At 38.9% G+C, this 13,325-nt stretch overlaps 1 protein-coding gene across 4 annotated transcripts in view; it reads left to right on the forward strand.

The window, feature by feature from the left end:
• The window catches only part of LOC117544371 (calcium-binding mitochondrial carrier protein Aralar1-like), a 28,134-nt gene that overhangs the window by 5,461 nt on the left and 9,348 nt on the right, over positions 1 to 13,325 (forward strand). Inside the window, exons 1-9 of one of the 4 annotated variants that reach the window (XM_034213342.1) lie at positions 1,001 to 1,246; positions 1,692 to 1,745; positions 4,587 to 4,729; positions 6,714 to 6,829; positions 7,420 to 7,559; positions 9,931 to 10,077; positions 10,672 to 10,810; positions 11,665 to 11,758; positions 12,827 to 12,911. In XM_034213342.1, coding sequence (XP_034069233.1) covers positions 1,235 to 1,246; positions 1,692 to 1,745; positions 4,587 to 4,729; positions 6,714 to 6,829; positions 7,420 to 7,559; positions 9,931 to 10,077; positions 10,672 to 10,810; positions 11,665 to 11,758; positions 12,827 to 12,911 — 930 coding nt within the window. In that variant the 5' untranslated portion in view covers positions 1,001 to 1,234. Of the gene's footprint in view, positions 1 to 1,000; positions 1,247 to 1,319; positions 1,337 to 1,691; positions 1,746 to 4,586; positions 4,730 to 6,713; positions 6,830 to 7,419; positions 7,560 to 9,930; positions 10,078 to 10,671; positions 10,811 to 11,664; positions 11,759 to 12,826; positions 12,912 to 13,325 lie in introns of those variants that run through there. The other 3 variants (XM_034213344.1, XM_034213343.1, XM_034213345.1) reach the window with 3 other exon arrangements.

Here is a 13,325-nt window from a genome sequence, read left to right on the forward strand (position 1 = left end):
TGTCTGAACTGCCACAATCAGTGACTTTGCTGTTACACAATTAAACTAAATAATTGACTTTAATTAAATATATTATGTCAACAGATTTCACATCACTGTATTAGGTTAGTTGAAAGAAATAAGATCAAGTTTAAATAAAACATATTAGGTTCAACTTAATAGTATTGATTTCAACTTACCTAAAACAGTTATATGTAAATTGTTGACGAAATACATTTAATTAAAGTCCACTTTTCAGTTTTTACAGTGTACATGAAGGTAAGCAACAATTGCTTGGTAAGAGCTATAGAGTTATATTTTGTAATGATGAGATAAGTGACCCATAGAGAAAACATTGTTCTACTTGTGAGCACATGATGTGGTGATAGTGTGCAAATTGGGTTGATGTTGATTTCTAAATTTGTAAAGTGTGTAAGTTACACAAACTACAATTACTCAACACATTTTGATGTGCACATTCAGTATTTTAAATTGTGAGACTGTTCAGAGGCAAGTATTGTACTATATTTATTAAAATTAAGTTACTTGAAGATTTAGATGTATAGTAATACAAACTAAGATCAACAATTACATTTATAATTTAATATGATAGTTTAAGATCATCTTTCTTCATCCCTTGGTTAAATGTAAAAGCTTCCTGGCACAGAAACACTCCTTTACAAGCTGCAACATTAAAGAGATACACACATTAATGCGTCAACAATTGTAATACCTGAATACATATTATTTTAAAAAGAGATGTTTTGCAGGATGAGCAACACAATTCCCAACAGTAAGACTACAATGCTGAGTGCAAAGTGTGCTGGGATGTAACAGGTGGCTTTATCATAAGGTGGATCTGACAGTAGCATATATGCATCAAATATGAATAATACAAATAATAGGTGCAGCCACATTACGCAATTCTATTTTTCTGAAGCCGAACATTTTTAGTTTTCTGCTATTTTAACATGTCATCACTGTATTTTGCTGTCCTGGTTATTGTCCTGGTTACAGTGCACCGTGTCCTCATGTGACCCGGCAGACAGCAAGCTCTCAGCTGCTGCCTCTCTGTCCGGAGCATCGCGTCTCGCGTTGGCTCCTCGTCCGACACACCGCCCTGCAGACAGAAAAGGACAATACTCTGCTAAATATATATTTGGTGTCTTAGACCACGGCGGTCCCGTGTCATGCTCGCTGTCATCCTCGAGCCCAGCGCCTGAGCTAGTTCACTGCAGCTGACGTCACTCCCAGCATGGCGGTCAAGGTGACTCCGTCAATATTTCTTTTCAGATATTCATTTTAAAGGCAGTAAAGCAGCCGTCGGATACGGAGGACAGCATGTCTGGTCAGACGCGTGGGTTTAAAGCTCTTGTCTTAAATGCAGCAGAATCCACTACTCTTGTGTTTCTGCATCTTTACAGGGGCATCTCTGCCAGCCTGCAGAGACAACTGTAGTTTTGGTTGCATTTGCATATAGAGGAGATTTGGTTTGAATACGTTGTTTACATGTATGGTGTTAATAATTGTTGCTACAGCCGTCTGTGATTGACCGTAAAAATCAAAGCTGACCAGTTACACCAACTTCAGTTTTATTGATTTAACATATGGCTTAGTATCCCTACATTGTGTAGCCTATTTTATATTAGGCTTCATTGTGATAATCTGACTATGAAATGTCTTTATAGCAAATTTGAACTTGTGTGTTACAGGTGCAATCAACAAAAAGGGCAGACCCCCATGACTTGAAGGCTATTTTTCTGAAGGTAAGACTGCTGCTCACAGAAATTACAACATTCGGAGCATTAACCTTAACCAACAAGGCACAAACAGGAGTCTCACAAGTGTACTAACATGTTGCAGCCGTGAGTTACTGTGTGGTGTCCATTGGGATACTACATAGTTCAGTAAAGGTCACAATGCTTTGACTAATTTTGGATCTGCTTAAACAGAGAATATCCCTCTTGCTTTGACTTGTGTGTGTTGTGATCTTAAGCATGTCATTGGATTTCTCATCACTCTCTGCCCGCTAACTGTCAAAAAAACAAATCCCCACCATTAGGGTGTAGGCTTGTTTACCCACACACGTCTTATTTGCAGGATATACTTGTCCCTTAAAGTAGGGACTCTGTTTGAGATGCAATTCGCCTTAAGGTCTCTGCACATCTCTTGACTCCACTATAAGTGGGCTGCTTAATTTGTAATGCATATTCAGGTGGAAGAGTTAATTACTGGAAGCTCATTCTGACTGCCTGTATAATTTGATTAAGAACTACTTGAGGCCTACTGTGAGGATAAATGGATACACAATCATGTGAACGAGTAATGTGGCAATAAATTGCTTGGAATTAATATTTTCACTTAAAACATTAATTCAGCAGAGTGCATCGAATTGTAACGCTGAAAACACTTGGCTTGAAGGTCTCCTCCCACACTCTTGCTCTGTTTATTTCATGCTCTCTCTATCTGACTTGGCTCCCATGAGCGTGGCCTTTCTGTTGCCAGTTCATGTGGCGCTTGTGTTTCAGAGCTATCTCTGTTCCAACTGGAAACCCAACCCAGACTCTATATTTGACCTTACATCTTAAAGCCTGCTGAGATCTCAGGTTTAGCACAGTGCTGTGTGAGCTGTGCATGTTTCTGCTCCAGTCACGTGAAATAGAGAAGCAACATTGCTTGCATGCTGATGGTTATTGATTGTCACAACAAGTGTTATGCAGTTTATCAATTTCAATTTGTTGTGTTGTTGTGCCTTCATAGCTGTTATGTGAGGATTATTTGGGGTTGTATGTGTACCTTAATTGTGTTGTTATACAGTACATTCTGAACCTGTGTTAATGCACCCATAAACTGATTTTGTGGCCCAAATGTAAAATCCAAATTGCATCCCCTTGACTTCCATCCATTTAGAACAGGTAATGCTATCTAATATGTGTATTCACCACAAAGCAAACTATTCATTCCTGTTTTAGCAGGTTTTTAAGTTTCTTACAAGTCAACTAACTATGTGGATTTTACAATTGTATCTCCTCCCTGTTGTGCTTTGTATCAATCTTGAATGGTGTGGTATGAGCGTAGGAGATATCATACCAAAACAATCTAGATTGATTTGTATTATTAAATAATTAATTAATTAATTATTGTCTCAGTGTGTTATGCATTAATGTGTTAAACCGCCTTGATTTTTTAGGCAGTTAAATCACTAAATCAGCCAAAAATAATGTTATTTTTGGAAAAATGGGCTTGTGATTTTGTCAAAAGCTGTCATTTTATTTATTTATATTTATTGTTTTTTGCAATCATTGAAGTGTACAGCACACCATGCATATTGATGTTTGTCTATCTTATATTTTATTTTAATATAATATATATATTAATATTGACTGCTTTGGATATTGTAACTACGCAAGGAATACAACTTGAAGTGGTTACCTGTTACAAATACTTGGGTATCTGGCTTGATGACTGTCTCACTTTTAAATTTCATGTAAATATCCTGCTTAAAAAGCTGAGGGTAAGGCTAGGTTTCTTTTACAGAAATAAGTCCTGTTTCTCGCTTGAGGCCAGGAAAAGGCTAGTCACTGTGACCTTTTTACCTGTGACTATGGTGATTTGTTATATATGAATGCACCTGCCTATTGCCTGAGCAAGTTAGATGCTGCGTATCACAGTGCACTGAGATTTGTGACAAATTGTAAAGCACTTACGCATCACTGTACACTGTATACCAAGGCGGTTATGCCATCACTTACTGTACGGAGGCTCAGTCACTGGTACTTTTTCATTTACAAAGCCATGTTGGATAAACTACCATCTTATATCTGCTCCCTGATCTCTCGGCGAATTGAAAGTACTTATTGCCTGAGATCGCATGCTGTGGTTTTATTAAATGTGCCAAGTGCTAGGACTGTCTTAGGGAAGAAAGCTTTTAGATGTGCAGCTCCACTAACTTGGAACAGTCTGCAAAAAGAATGGAAAATTACCAAGCTAGTACCACTACATGTTTTTAAAGCTCGGTTGGATGCTACAAAATCAGATGCTGTTGGTACCTGTACATGTGGTTAAATATGTAAATTGTAATCCCTGTACATTTTGCTGTATGATGTCCTTTTGTTGTTCTGTTGTTTATGTTTTTATGTCTTCTTGTGGAACCTACTGCAGCAGGTCTCCCTTGAAAAAGAGATCATTGATCTCAATGGGATTTTACCTGGATAAATAAAGGTTTTGAATTGAATTGAATTTGAATTAAAATGTAATTGTGTATCCTCTAGAGATGAATATGGTCCTTCTGAGTGCAAGGATACATTTATCTTGCTCCTACATTAAGTCAAAGAAGGACAATCATTTGAAAGAGACTGCTGCCTTTCAATTCATTCTGTTATTATGTTATACAGAAAAGCATTTTAGAAAAATTGTGTAGTGGCAGTAAACTAAACCATATTGGGCCAGAATAGAAAAAAGACACAAACATCTTACTGTCATAAAAAAGAGAGACCAATTATCATCTATTTTTCTCTTTGCATTTAGTAGTCCACATATTTTTCTTTCCAAACACATGTTATGAGACACCCACGTTGTTTACAGCTTTGTGTGTGTCTCCTCTGCAGTATGCCAGTGTGCTGGAGGATGGAGAGCATTACATGACCCCCGGTGACTTTGTACAGAAGTACCTGGGTCTGCATGCACAACCTCAGCATAATCCCAAAACTGTGGAACTGATAGCTGGAGTGGCTGACACTACGAAAGATGGGTGAGTGCCTACAGTGACGTAAGGAAAGTTGCCTAGATTTGTGATATCCTGTTGGTGTCTGTGTTTCTTAAAACAAATCTGTAGATCTCATTTTGAATTTACAGGGTTTACGTTTCCTCACATCTTCATTCCCAGTGTCAGCTGTAATAAATTGTTTTGGTCTATAGCCTCTTGGTATTTCTTGTACGTTGATCGTTACACTTTTAATGATTTTCCCATTATCTTGACATTTCTCCAGCAGTCACGACAGATTAGTTATTGGACGCAGCCTCTGCTACTTAAATGTATATTAAAGTAAATATTACATGCCATCGTTTGTTGTCTTGAAAGCAATGTAAGGACAAAGGGAAACTAGAATTCTTAAATGACATGCTGTCAGCACAATACTACAGTACAGGAATGAAGATTATTTTACAAGACAACAAGCGTGTTGAAGTGCGATGCAGTGCCTTGTTAGATATTATGGGAGGATTATGTTGTGTTTATGTACTTACATTAGGTTGTATACATTTTTTTAAAATTCCGTTACTGGGTCACACATTTCTGTACATTATTGCACCAATAAATGAATGTTGGCCAGAATGTAAAATATAATGTACCACGCCTCCCTCCCTCCCTCCCCCCCTCCCTCCCCCCCTCCCTCCACAAAAGCAAACATTTCCCTCATGTTTTATTGCTTTATCACTCTAGATAGTTTCGGTGTGAGCTGCCCAGTGTTGGAAATAAATGGCAAAGAAGGTAGCTTCAACATTTTGAAGCTACCTTTGGGGTACTTAAAGTGCCAGAAAAAAAATACATATTTGATTAAAAAAACAACAGCAATGTCTCTCTCATTACCTGGTTACGCAGATACTCCACAGACCTTGTTGTGTGCAGTTTCATGCAGGAGCTATTTTCTTTCAAATGAACTACATCTGCCAACAGTATTACTGTGCAGAAGGAAGCGTACATCTACTCACAACTACTCACATCTACTCAGGGACGAGAGTCTTTTCTGAGCATCCTAGCTGTGAAGTGTAACATTGAGGATGCAATTCATGTTTAATTAGAAATGCACTGCCACAAAATACAAGCCCTTCCACAAACAAAATAGGTCAAGGTTTGTGAATTATCTTGATTATCCAGGTCCTAACATTTCGAACAATACATAGATGTTGAGTTTTTTTAATGAATCTAGTTTGTTTTATTTGGAGCAATGTAGACAACAAACCAAAACAATCTGGATTGTTTAAAAGCATTACAGTTTAGCGGACACATGTAGTTTTTATATTGGTGTGAACGGTCCTCTTAAGGTCAGTTTGACAGCTGTGCGTCTCACCTGTTGCACTAACATGTGTAGTAGGGGCGAAACAGACTGAATGATTTATCTTAATAATGATAGCAGAGTAAATAGGTATATTTATCAGGCAGTTTTACACCTGCAGCTAATCAATTTCAAATGAATTGATAAGATAGCTGTGTGTATTAATCTTGAATTTAAAAAAAGAGCAGCAGTTAGACCTCCACTTTGTCTAATGAACAGCTAAAATAAATAAATAATGGGGTAAAAATATCTTTAAATACCAATCTTCTTAGCAAATTGTTTGTTTGTTTTTGTTGTTTTCTTGAAGAAAATTAAAAGATATTCGTAATAATAATATGTATATAGTTTATACAATAAATTATGAAATATAATAGAAAACATGTTGAAGCTCAACATGGACGAGTCCTTCAAGTGCCCTTCAATGTTGAAATGTAGATCATGTAAAGTGATTAAATGCTTTGTAGAATTAAATGGACCTGTCTGAAATTGTTTAAGTGCTGTTTTCATTGTCAAGAATGAACTTTGAAGCTTAGCTGTACAATAGATTTAAGATAACTTTAATACGCTTTCTGACATTTTGTACTTTCTTTTGTATTTTTTTATGTTTTGTTCAGTATTTCTTCTGTACTTTTGTCATAAACACTTAGTTCAGATAGCACTCTTTCTTTCTTGTCCAAACAGACTGATCTCTTTCCAGGAGTTTCTGGCCTTTGAATCAGTTCTGTGTGCCCCGGATGCTCTGTTCATAGTTGCCTTTCAGTTGTTTGACAAGACTGGCACAGGCGACATCTCTTTTGGTATGTAAATGGTAAATGGTGGTAACTTCATATATGTAATGAAAGTTACCATTCTCAATACATCTGCACGATGGGGGTTCTAGGTCTGTTTGATTGTGACATTGATCGTTTTGGGCTGCAAGAGCTTTTCTTCCTAAAGCATGTGTTGCCAATAAATGTAACAGCAGCCATGCCTTTTTTATGTATTACATATGCTAGTAGTCTCGTCTAAGGGCAAGACAGCAAGTGAGCTGTTTGGAACATCTCATTATAACAAGCTCCATCTGACAGGCAGAGCAATGAATCCAGCATGTCATAAACTAAGAGATACAGAGTCTTACAAAGAAGCTGCGGCTATGCTCTGTCTGTGCACTGAAACTGAGGCAGTGCTTATACAGAAAACGTCCAGTATGGACTCAAAACCCTCAAAATGTAAAGTGGAGGAGTGGAACTGTCAAACAGCACATTCAGCTTTGCAATCCAAATGGAGTATTTCCTCCACTTCAACAAGGTTTTCTACCAACGCAATCAGGATGTAAGATAGATAAAATTGCATCTTGCATGTTTCCCCCGTCTCTTTTCTATCGCTCATTCATGTTTTACTCTTTCAGAAAATGTACGTGACATCTTCAGCCAGACCACAGTTCATCACCACATTACCTTCAACTGGGACTGTGAGTTCATCAAGCTTCACTTTGGCCATGAAAGGAAAAAGAGACTCAGCTACTCAGAGTTCACCCAGTTTCTGCAGGTAATCGATTTACACTTTCTATAGGTTCTGTAAAATTACCAATCCTGCTTGACAAGCCTGCAGCAAGTCTCGCAACAAAAAGACTACTACGCTTGATTTCCTGTCCAGAGTTACAGCAAAAATAATGATACCATTATTTTGTCTTTCAATCAAAAGCTAAGAAGATGGTTAGCTTAGCTTAGCGTAAAGACTTGAAACAGGGAGGAAACAGCACCTTTAAAGCTATTTATAACTTTATGTCACATATTTTAGACTTAAAGGTGGGTAGTTTGAGAAACCGGCTCGAGATACACTTTTTGTTATATTCCATGGAATGCTCTTAACATCCCGATATCCATAAACAATGTCATCTGTGGAAGCCGTAGTACTGTAAAAAGCACGACCAATCATTTCATTCAGGTCATGTGCGCGTTCGTCTGTGTTGGAGGAGGGGCTCTGTAAGGAAGTGGCAGATTTTGTATTTTCAAATTCTAGCGCACTCGAGCTGGTTTCTCCAAAAGTAGCCTACCTACCCCACCTTTAACTAGTTGTAAAATCTAAAACCTGATGGTGATGTAAGACTCCAGAAATTTCACTGCGAAGAAGATCCTTATGCTATGCTACGCTAACCGGCTGCTCGTATTTTTTTTTATCGAATTCACATACACAGATCAAATATAAGAGTGTTATCAGTGTTCCTATTTTACACTTGGCAAGAAAATATTGTGTTAATCAAAATGCTTTATTATTGCTATAATGTGTTAAACAATTTATATTTGTCACTTTTCTTAATTTAAATATGCCCCTAACTAATTATTTGTTTATTCATCTTCTCTCTCTCCTCGACCTCCACAAAATGGAGAAAGAGTCCTGTGTTATTAACCAACTGTTGCACTTCCTCTGACAGAAATACTTCCTCTTTTCTTTTGCTTTATTTATGGAGACACCTCTTTGACAAACATGTACACAATGTATTGTTGTATTGAAATGGATACCAACTGAGATAAAAGAGACTGTAGTAACAGTAAAAGTGTAGCATTTTAATTGGTATTTAAAAAAAGTGTTATATTTCTCTGTTAAAGGATGAGTCGTCTGAACAGTGTAGATTCATTGACTTCAGCAGCAGATATTAAGAGCAACAGTTAAACAGGTATGCATCATGATATGAGCGTCAATTGAATGTAAAACCATTCATAATGATCACCTTTATCTCGTGGCGAGGCTTTTCCTCCTGCTGAGGAACAAATGGAAATGACGTAACGTGAACTGCATGCCGTATATAATCTCTTAAGATAATGGTGTTGTGGTGTGGAGTTGCATCTCTTTAGCCGTTCTAGCGGTCTGTGGTAGCCCAGTGTGCCATTAGGACACTTAACGTTGTTGTTTTGCTTTATTGGTTTCTGCCTGTATCTCACTGAGACCTCTGTGCTGTGAAATCGGCAGCAGCAGTATAGGGTCAGGCCTGGTTTGGAGTTGGGGGCTGCTGTGGAGAGGCTGGGTGGTCCGAGAGTTAGACAGGCTGCACTGCAGTGTGGGATCCCTCAGAGCACTTTGTGGTTTATCATACTTGACTCAGGCTTCCCACTGCTACACCAAAGACCCTAGTGTGTGTAGGATTTAATTTACATCAATCATTTTGGTTGTCTTGTTTTTCTGTCGTGTCCAAGCAGATTTCATTTCTTAACATGAGTATTACTTAAAAATACAAAACAGTACATATGTAGTGTAGATTGTAGATTTCTCAAACAGTCCTGGCTCTGCCACCTTGTGGTTGTAGCTGTATTTAGCTAGACTTAAAACTTTAGTAAGTGCATTCAAGGTAGAGGTTTTATAGACTTAAAAAGTATGATGTTTGTGAGGCGGCAAAGTAGCATTATGAATTCCCAACAATATAATCAGCAAACATTGTGAGGATTAATCTCCAGCAACAATCCACTGATTATCAGTGTAAAGATGGAGCTGAGTATTGCGGTGACGTTTCTCTGTGGTCCTCTGGTTGTATGCGATGAGCTCTGACAGCAGACGTTGACCCGGGGTCAGCCTCCCCCTGCATCTCCATCTGATTGCATGGTTGTCATATTGAATCATCTTCCTGCGGACACACCTGCCGGCCACCTCACCCTCCGCTCGGCTCGGCTCCGGGATCAGGCTTCTCGGGACATGGTTTCCATTAGTCTCCAGAGAGACTGTGGTGATTACAACAGCCAGTGTCTGACGCTGTCACATCTGATGCCTTTCACACAATCCAACACTGACATTATTACACTTTCATCCACTAAAGTACGATTTCCCTGTTCCCTTGTAATGCGATGCTCCTCATCACAGGAACACATTATTTGCCTCTTTTGTCAGCTAACAGCTTGACCTCCTCTCTTTGTGTGTGGTGCTGCAGGAGCTGCAGTTGGAGCATGCCCGCCAGGCGTTTTCACAAAAAGACAAGAACAAAAGTGGCACCATTACTGCTTTGGACTTCAGCGACATCATGGCCACCATCAGACACCACATGCTGACTCCATTTGTAGAGGAGAACCTGGTTTCAGTGAGTTTCAGATTTCTTTTTAGACCACTGTTGAATGTTTAAATCTGATATAATTCATATTTTTATAATAAAGATCTTTATAGCATGTTTCAGCTCATTGTTAAGCTGTTCAACATACAACTGAACTGATTTGTTTCAGCTTTGTCAGCACTCTTAAAATGTCATTTTTGGCCATTGAAGGCAGCTGTTTGCACCTTAAAACCCACTCTTCACTATCTTCTCAGCAGCAGACAGACGGTTTGCCACTATCTAGTCAACAAAGTGGAACATTTAGCACCTTTGGAGCCAGATATTTCCTCAGGAGTTGGTATAGAACAAAAACAGATATAAAAAGATAGTCAAACTATGACTTTTGTGTAAATAAATAATAACTTAAAATGCAATGATATGTCACTGTAGTTTTAACAACTTGTTCCCGCTGCCCCCAAGTGGCCAACAAGTGTTTTCAAAATGTTTAAGAAGAAAGTAAAAGATAAGAATCCACTGAGTCTACAGTAAGCTTGGTCTTTTTATACTGCAGCAGAGCTGAATATAATAAAATCCAGTCGATGCTTCCCATACAGAAGCACTGACAGACTTTTGATGGTTCTCCAGGCTGCAGGAGGCAGCACCTCCCACATGGTGAGCTTCTCCTACTTCAATGCCTTCAACGCCCTCCTCAACAACATGGAGCTGATTCGCAAGATTTACAGCACCCTCGCTGGCACTCACAGAGACACACATGTTACCAAAGGTATACACTCCCAACATCCAAATTAGCCAAGTTTTAAACGTGATGTGAAATGTAGCTGTGCGATGATGCCTTAACTTTTTTGTGAAAGAGTTTTGACACACAGGAAACATTTAATGTAGCACTAAATTACGAAGGTAAATTTTTAACCTGGTAATCAGATCACCTTCAACATGTAGACCTGTGTAACTGATAGAGGTGCTGACAATCACACTGATCCTAATCTACTTTCTCCCTATGGTTTCCCTCCTTCTAGAAAGGGGTTAGGGCAAATTGCAAATAATAATTCTTGTTATACATAATTCTAAACATATCAGACTGAGTGTAAAGCAAACACTCACATTTCTCTGCCGGTCGCTGTAAAGCATTGCGGCACTTGAGATGACAGAAGCAGGCTTGTAAGCAAACGTTGCAATCCTTGGACCTGGCAGGAAGGTCTTTGTGGGGGAAGTGAATAACTAACTATTTTCCCTCCTTCAAAAACAACCATTAGAGTTTCCTATTAGAGAGACCACCTGATGGTAATGGAGCTTCTCAGCAGGCCACAGTAAAGCACTGAATATAAAGCACATATATAAGAGTGACACAGGCTGCTGCTAAGGGGGTTGCAAGCTCAGTTAGTCTACTCCTGCCACAGCCAGAATGGAGTAAATGTTTTTTTAAATATCTCTATAATACCCTTAAATAACCTGTTTAGCAATAAACATTCACAATAAATCGAAAAAAACAAGAACCAGTGTTTGCAAATACTATTTGATGCTACCCTGCTTTAGAAAATACACGACGTGGCTAACCCCTCAGCTTCCTCAAGTCCTGTTTGCATATTTTCATTTATTATTCTCTTTGTTGCATTGCAGAGGAGTTTGTTCATGCTGCCAATAAGTTTGGTCAAATCACTCCGATGGAGATTGCCATCCTGTATCAGCTCGCTGGTCTCCACACTCACTCCGGGTAAGACCCTGAATTACCCTTTAACCCTCTAGAGTCCGGCTATTGATCTGTGAATACACTGAACATGTTTTTATTTACAGTACTATAGCTATTTATGTATCACATTTGGACATTTTAATTGTCAAGTATTTTGGGTTACTGGTAGCTTAAGAAAGGTGGTATGAATCAGACTCTGTGCCTTTTGTGCTGAAAAGAAAGATACTTTGTATGTGGGGTGTGGACGATCCTCTGCTCACTGAAATGTGTAAAGAAAAAATAGCAAGCTTTAGGTCAGAGACCTTCTTCAAGGCAAGAACTGGTAGCAAGTGTAGGTAGCTGTATGAAAGGAACATCATTTGATTAATACAAAACACTTAAATCAGTTGAACTAGTGTGGCTCAACATCAAGATAATTGTAGTCTTTGGTATAATGGACTACAAGTCATCAAAGACAATGTCAAGTGAGACAGTCTGCAAATCTGAGCACATCAAATGTACAGGACAGTATAAAAATACGGAATAAAAATAATAAGGCGTAGAAAGTCTGCGCCTTAGACTCCAAAAAACAACGTTTACTTAACCTTAGCACTTTTGTCTTACAATCACCCTGGTAGGTTTTGCTGCTGTTCCCTCGAATCCACCAAGGGTATACAAACAATTTAAACATTACCTTGTTATTTTTTTTTATCTACCATGAATGGAATAAATATGTTGCAGGTCTGTTTATAGGCTGTAAAATAAAGTTATTGCTCATTCATTTTAACAACAGTGGCTCCACTGGCTGATTTACAAGACAAACATAAAACATGCATACAGACTTTATGATGCGTCAGGCCAGTGGGGAATACTTGTGTCTCAAACTCTGAGTAACAAAACACTTTCATTTACTCGCTGGGCCACGGGCACTCATCCAGCTTTGTTTGTCTGTTGTTTATATAAACTTAAATTAAAGTTGCTGTAACTTGAAGTTATATGCCAGTAAAAGGTCTGTGGAAAATCTTACGTAACTGGCTGCTGCTCGCAGGAGATGCAGGGCTTTCTGCTTTTTCCTGGCCTAATTCCTTCCCTCCCCTGCTGTTATGTGTTAAGGCGGCTGAACCATGCAGACATCGAGAGGATAGCCCCGTTGGAGGAAGGAGACATGCCTTACCACCTAGCAGAGACCCAGAGACAGGTAGCCTGCCTGCTCCTCTAATACACCCCACGTCCTCCTGCCTTTTATCAAAAGCCTTTTTCTCTGCTCCCTCTGCTTCCTTCTCAGAAAGGAGCTAAAAAGGGAAAATGTTCAGCAGCTGAATTAGCCGAGTGCCCATGTTTTTTCTTCCCTTGTGAAGTGCATTACTTTGACTCCCAGATAAAAGTACACCAATTATAGTCATATAAGAGGAATGGATTGTTGCATTGCACCTCTCCATGAAAGGCTCTCCCTCCTTTATTCACTATAGCCGCACATACACGTGAGCTGCAATCACACATCTGAGAAGCTAATACGAGGCTTTTATCAGTGTGGGGCTTGAGGAGTTTTAGGAGCCTTTAGAAAAATCTGCTAATGGCAGGAGGGGAGTGGGAGTCAAGGTGGATGTGGGTG

This window comes from Gymnodraco acuticeps, unplaced genomic scaffold (assembly GCF_902827175.1).
Source record: "Gymnodraco acuticeps unplaced genomic scaffold, fGymAcu1.1, whole genome shotgun sequence".
NCBI lineage: Eukaryota > Metazoa > Chordata > Actinopteri > Perciformes > Bathydraconidae > Gymnodraco > Gymnodraco acuticeps.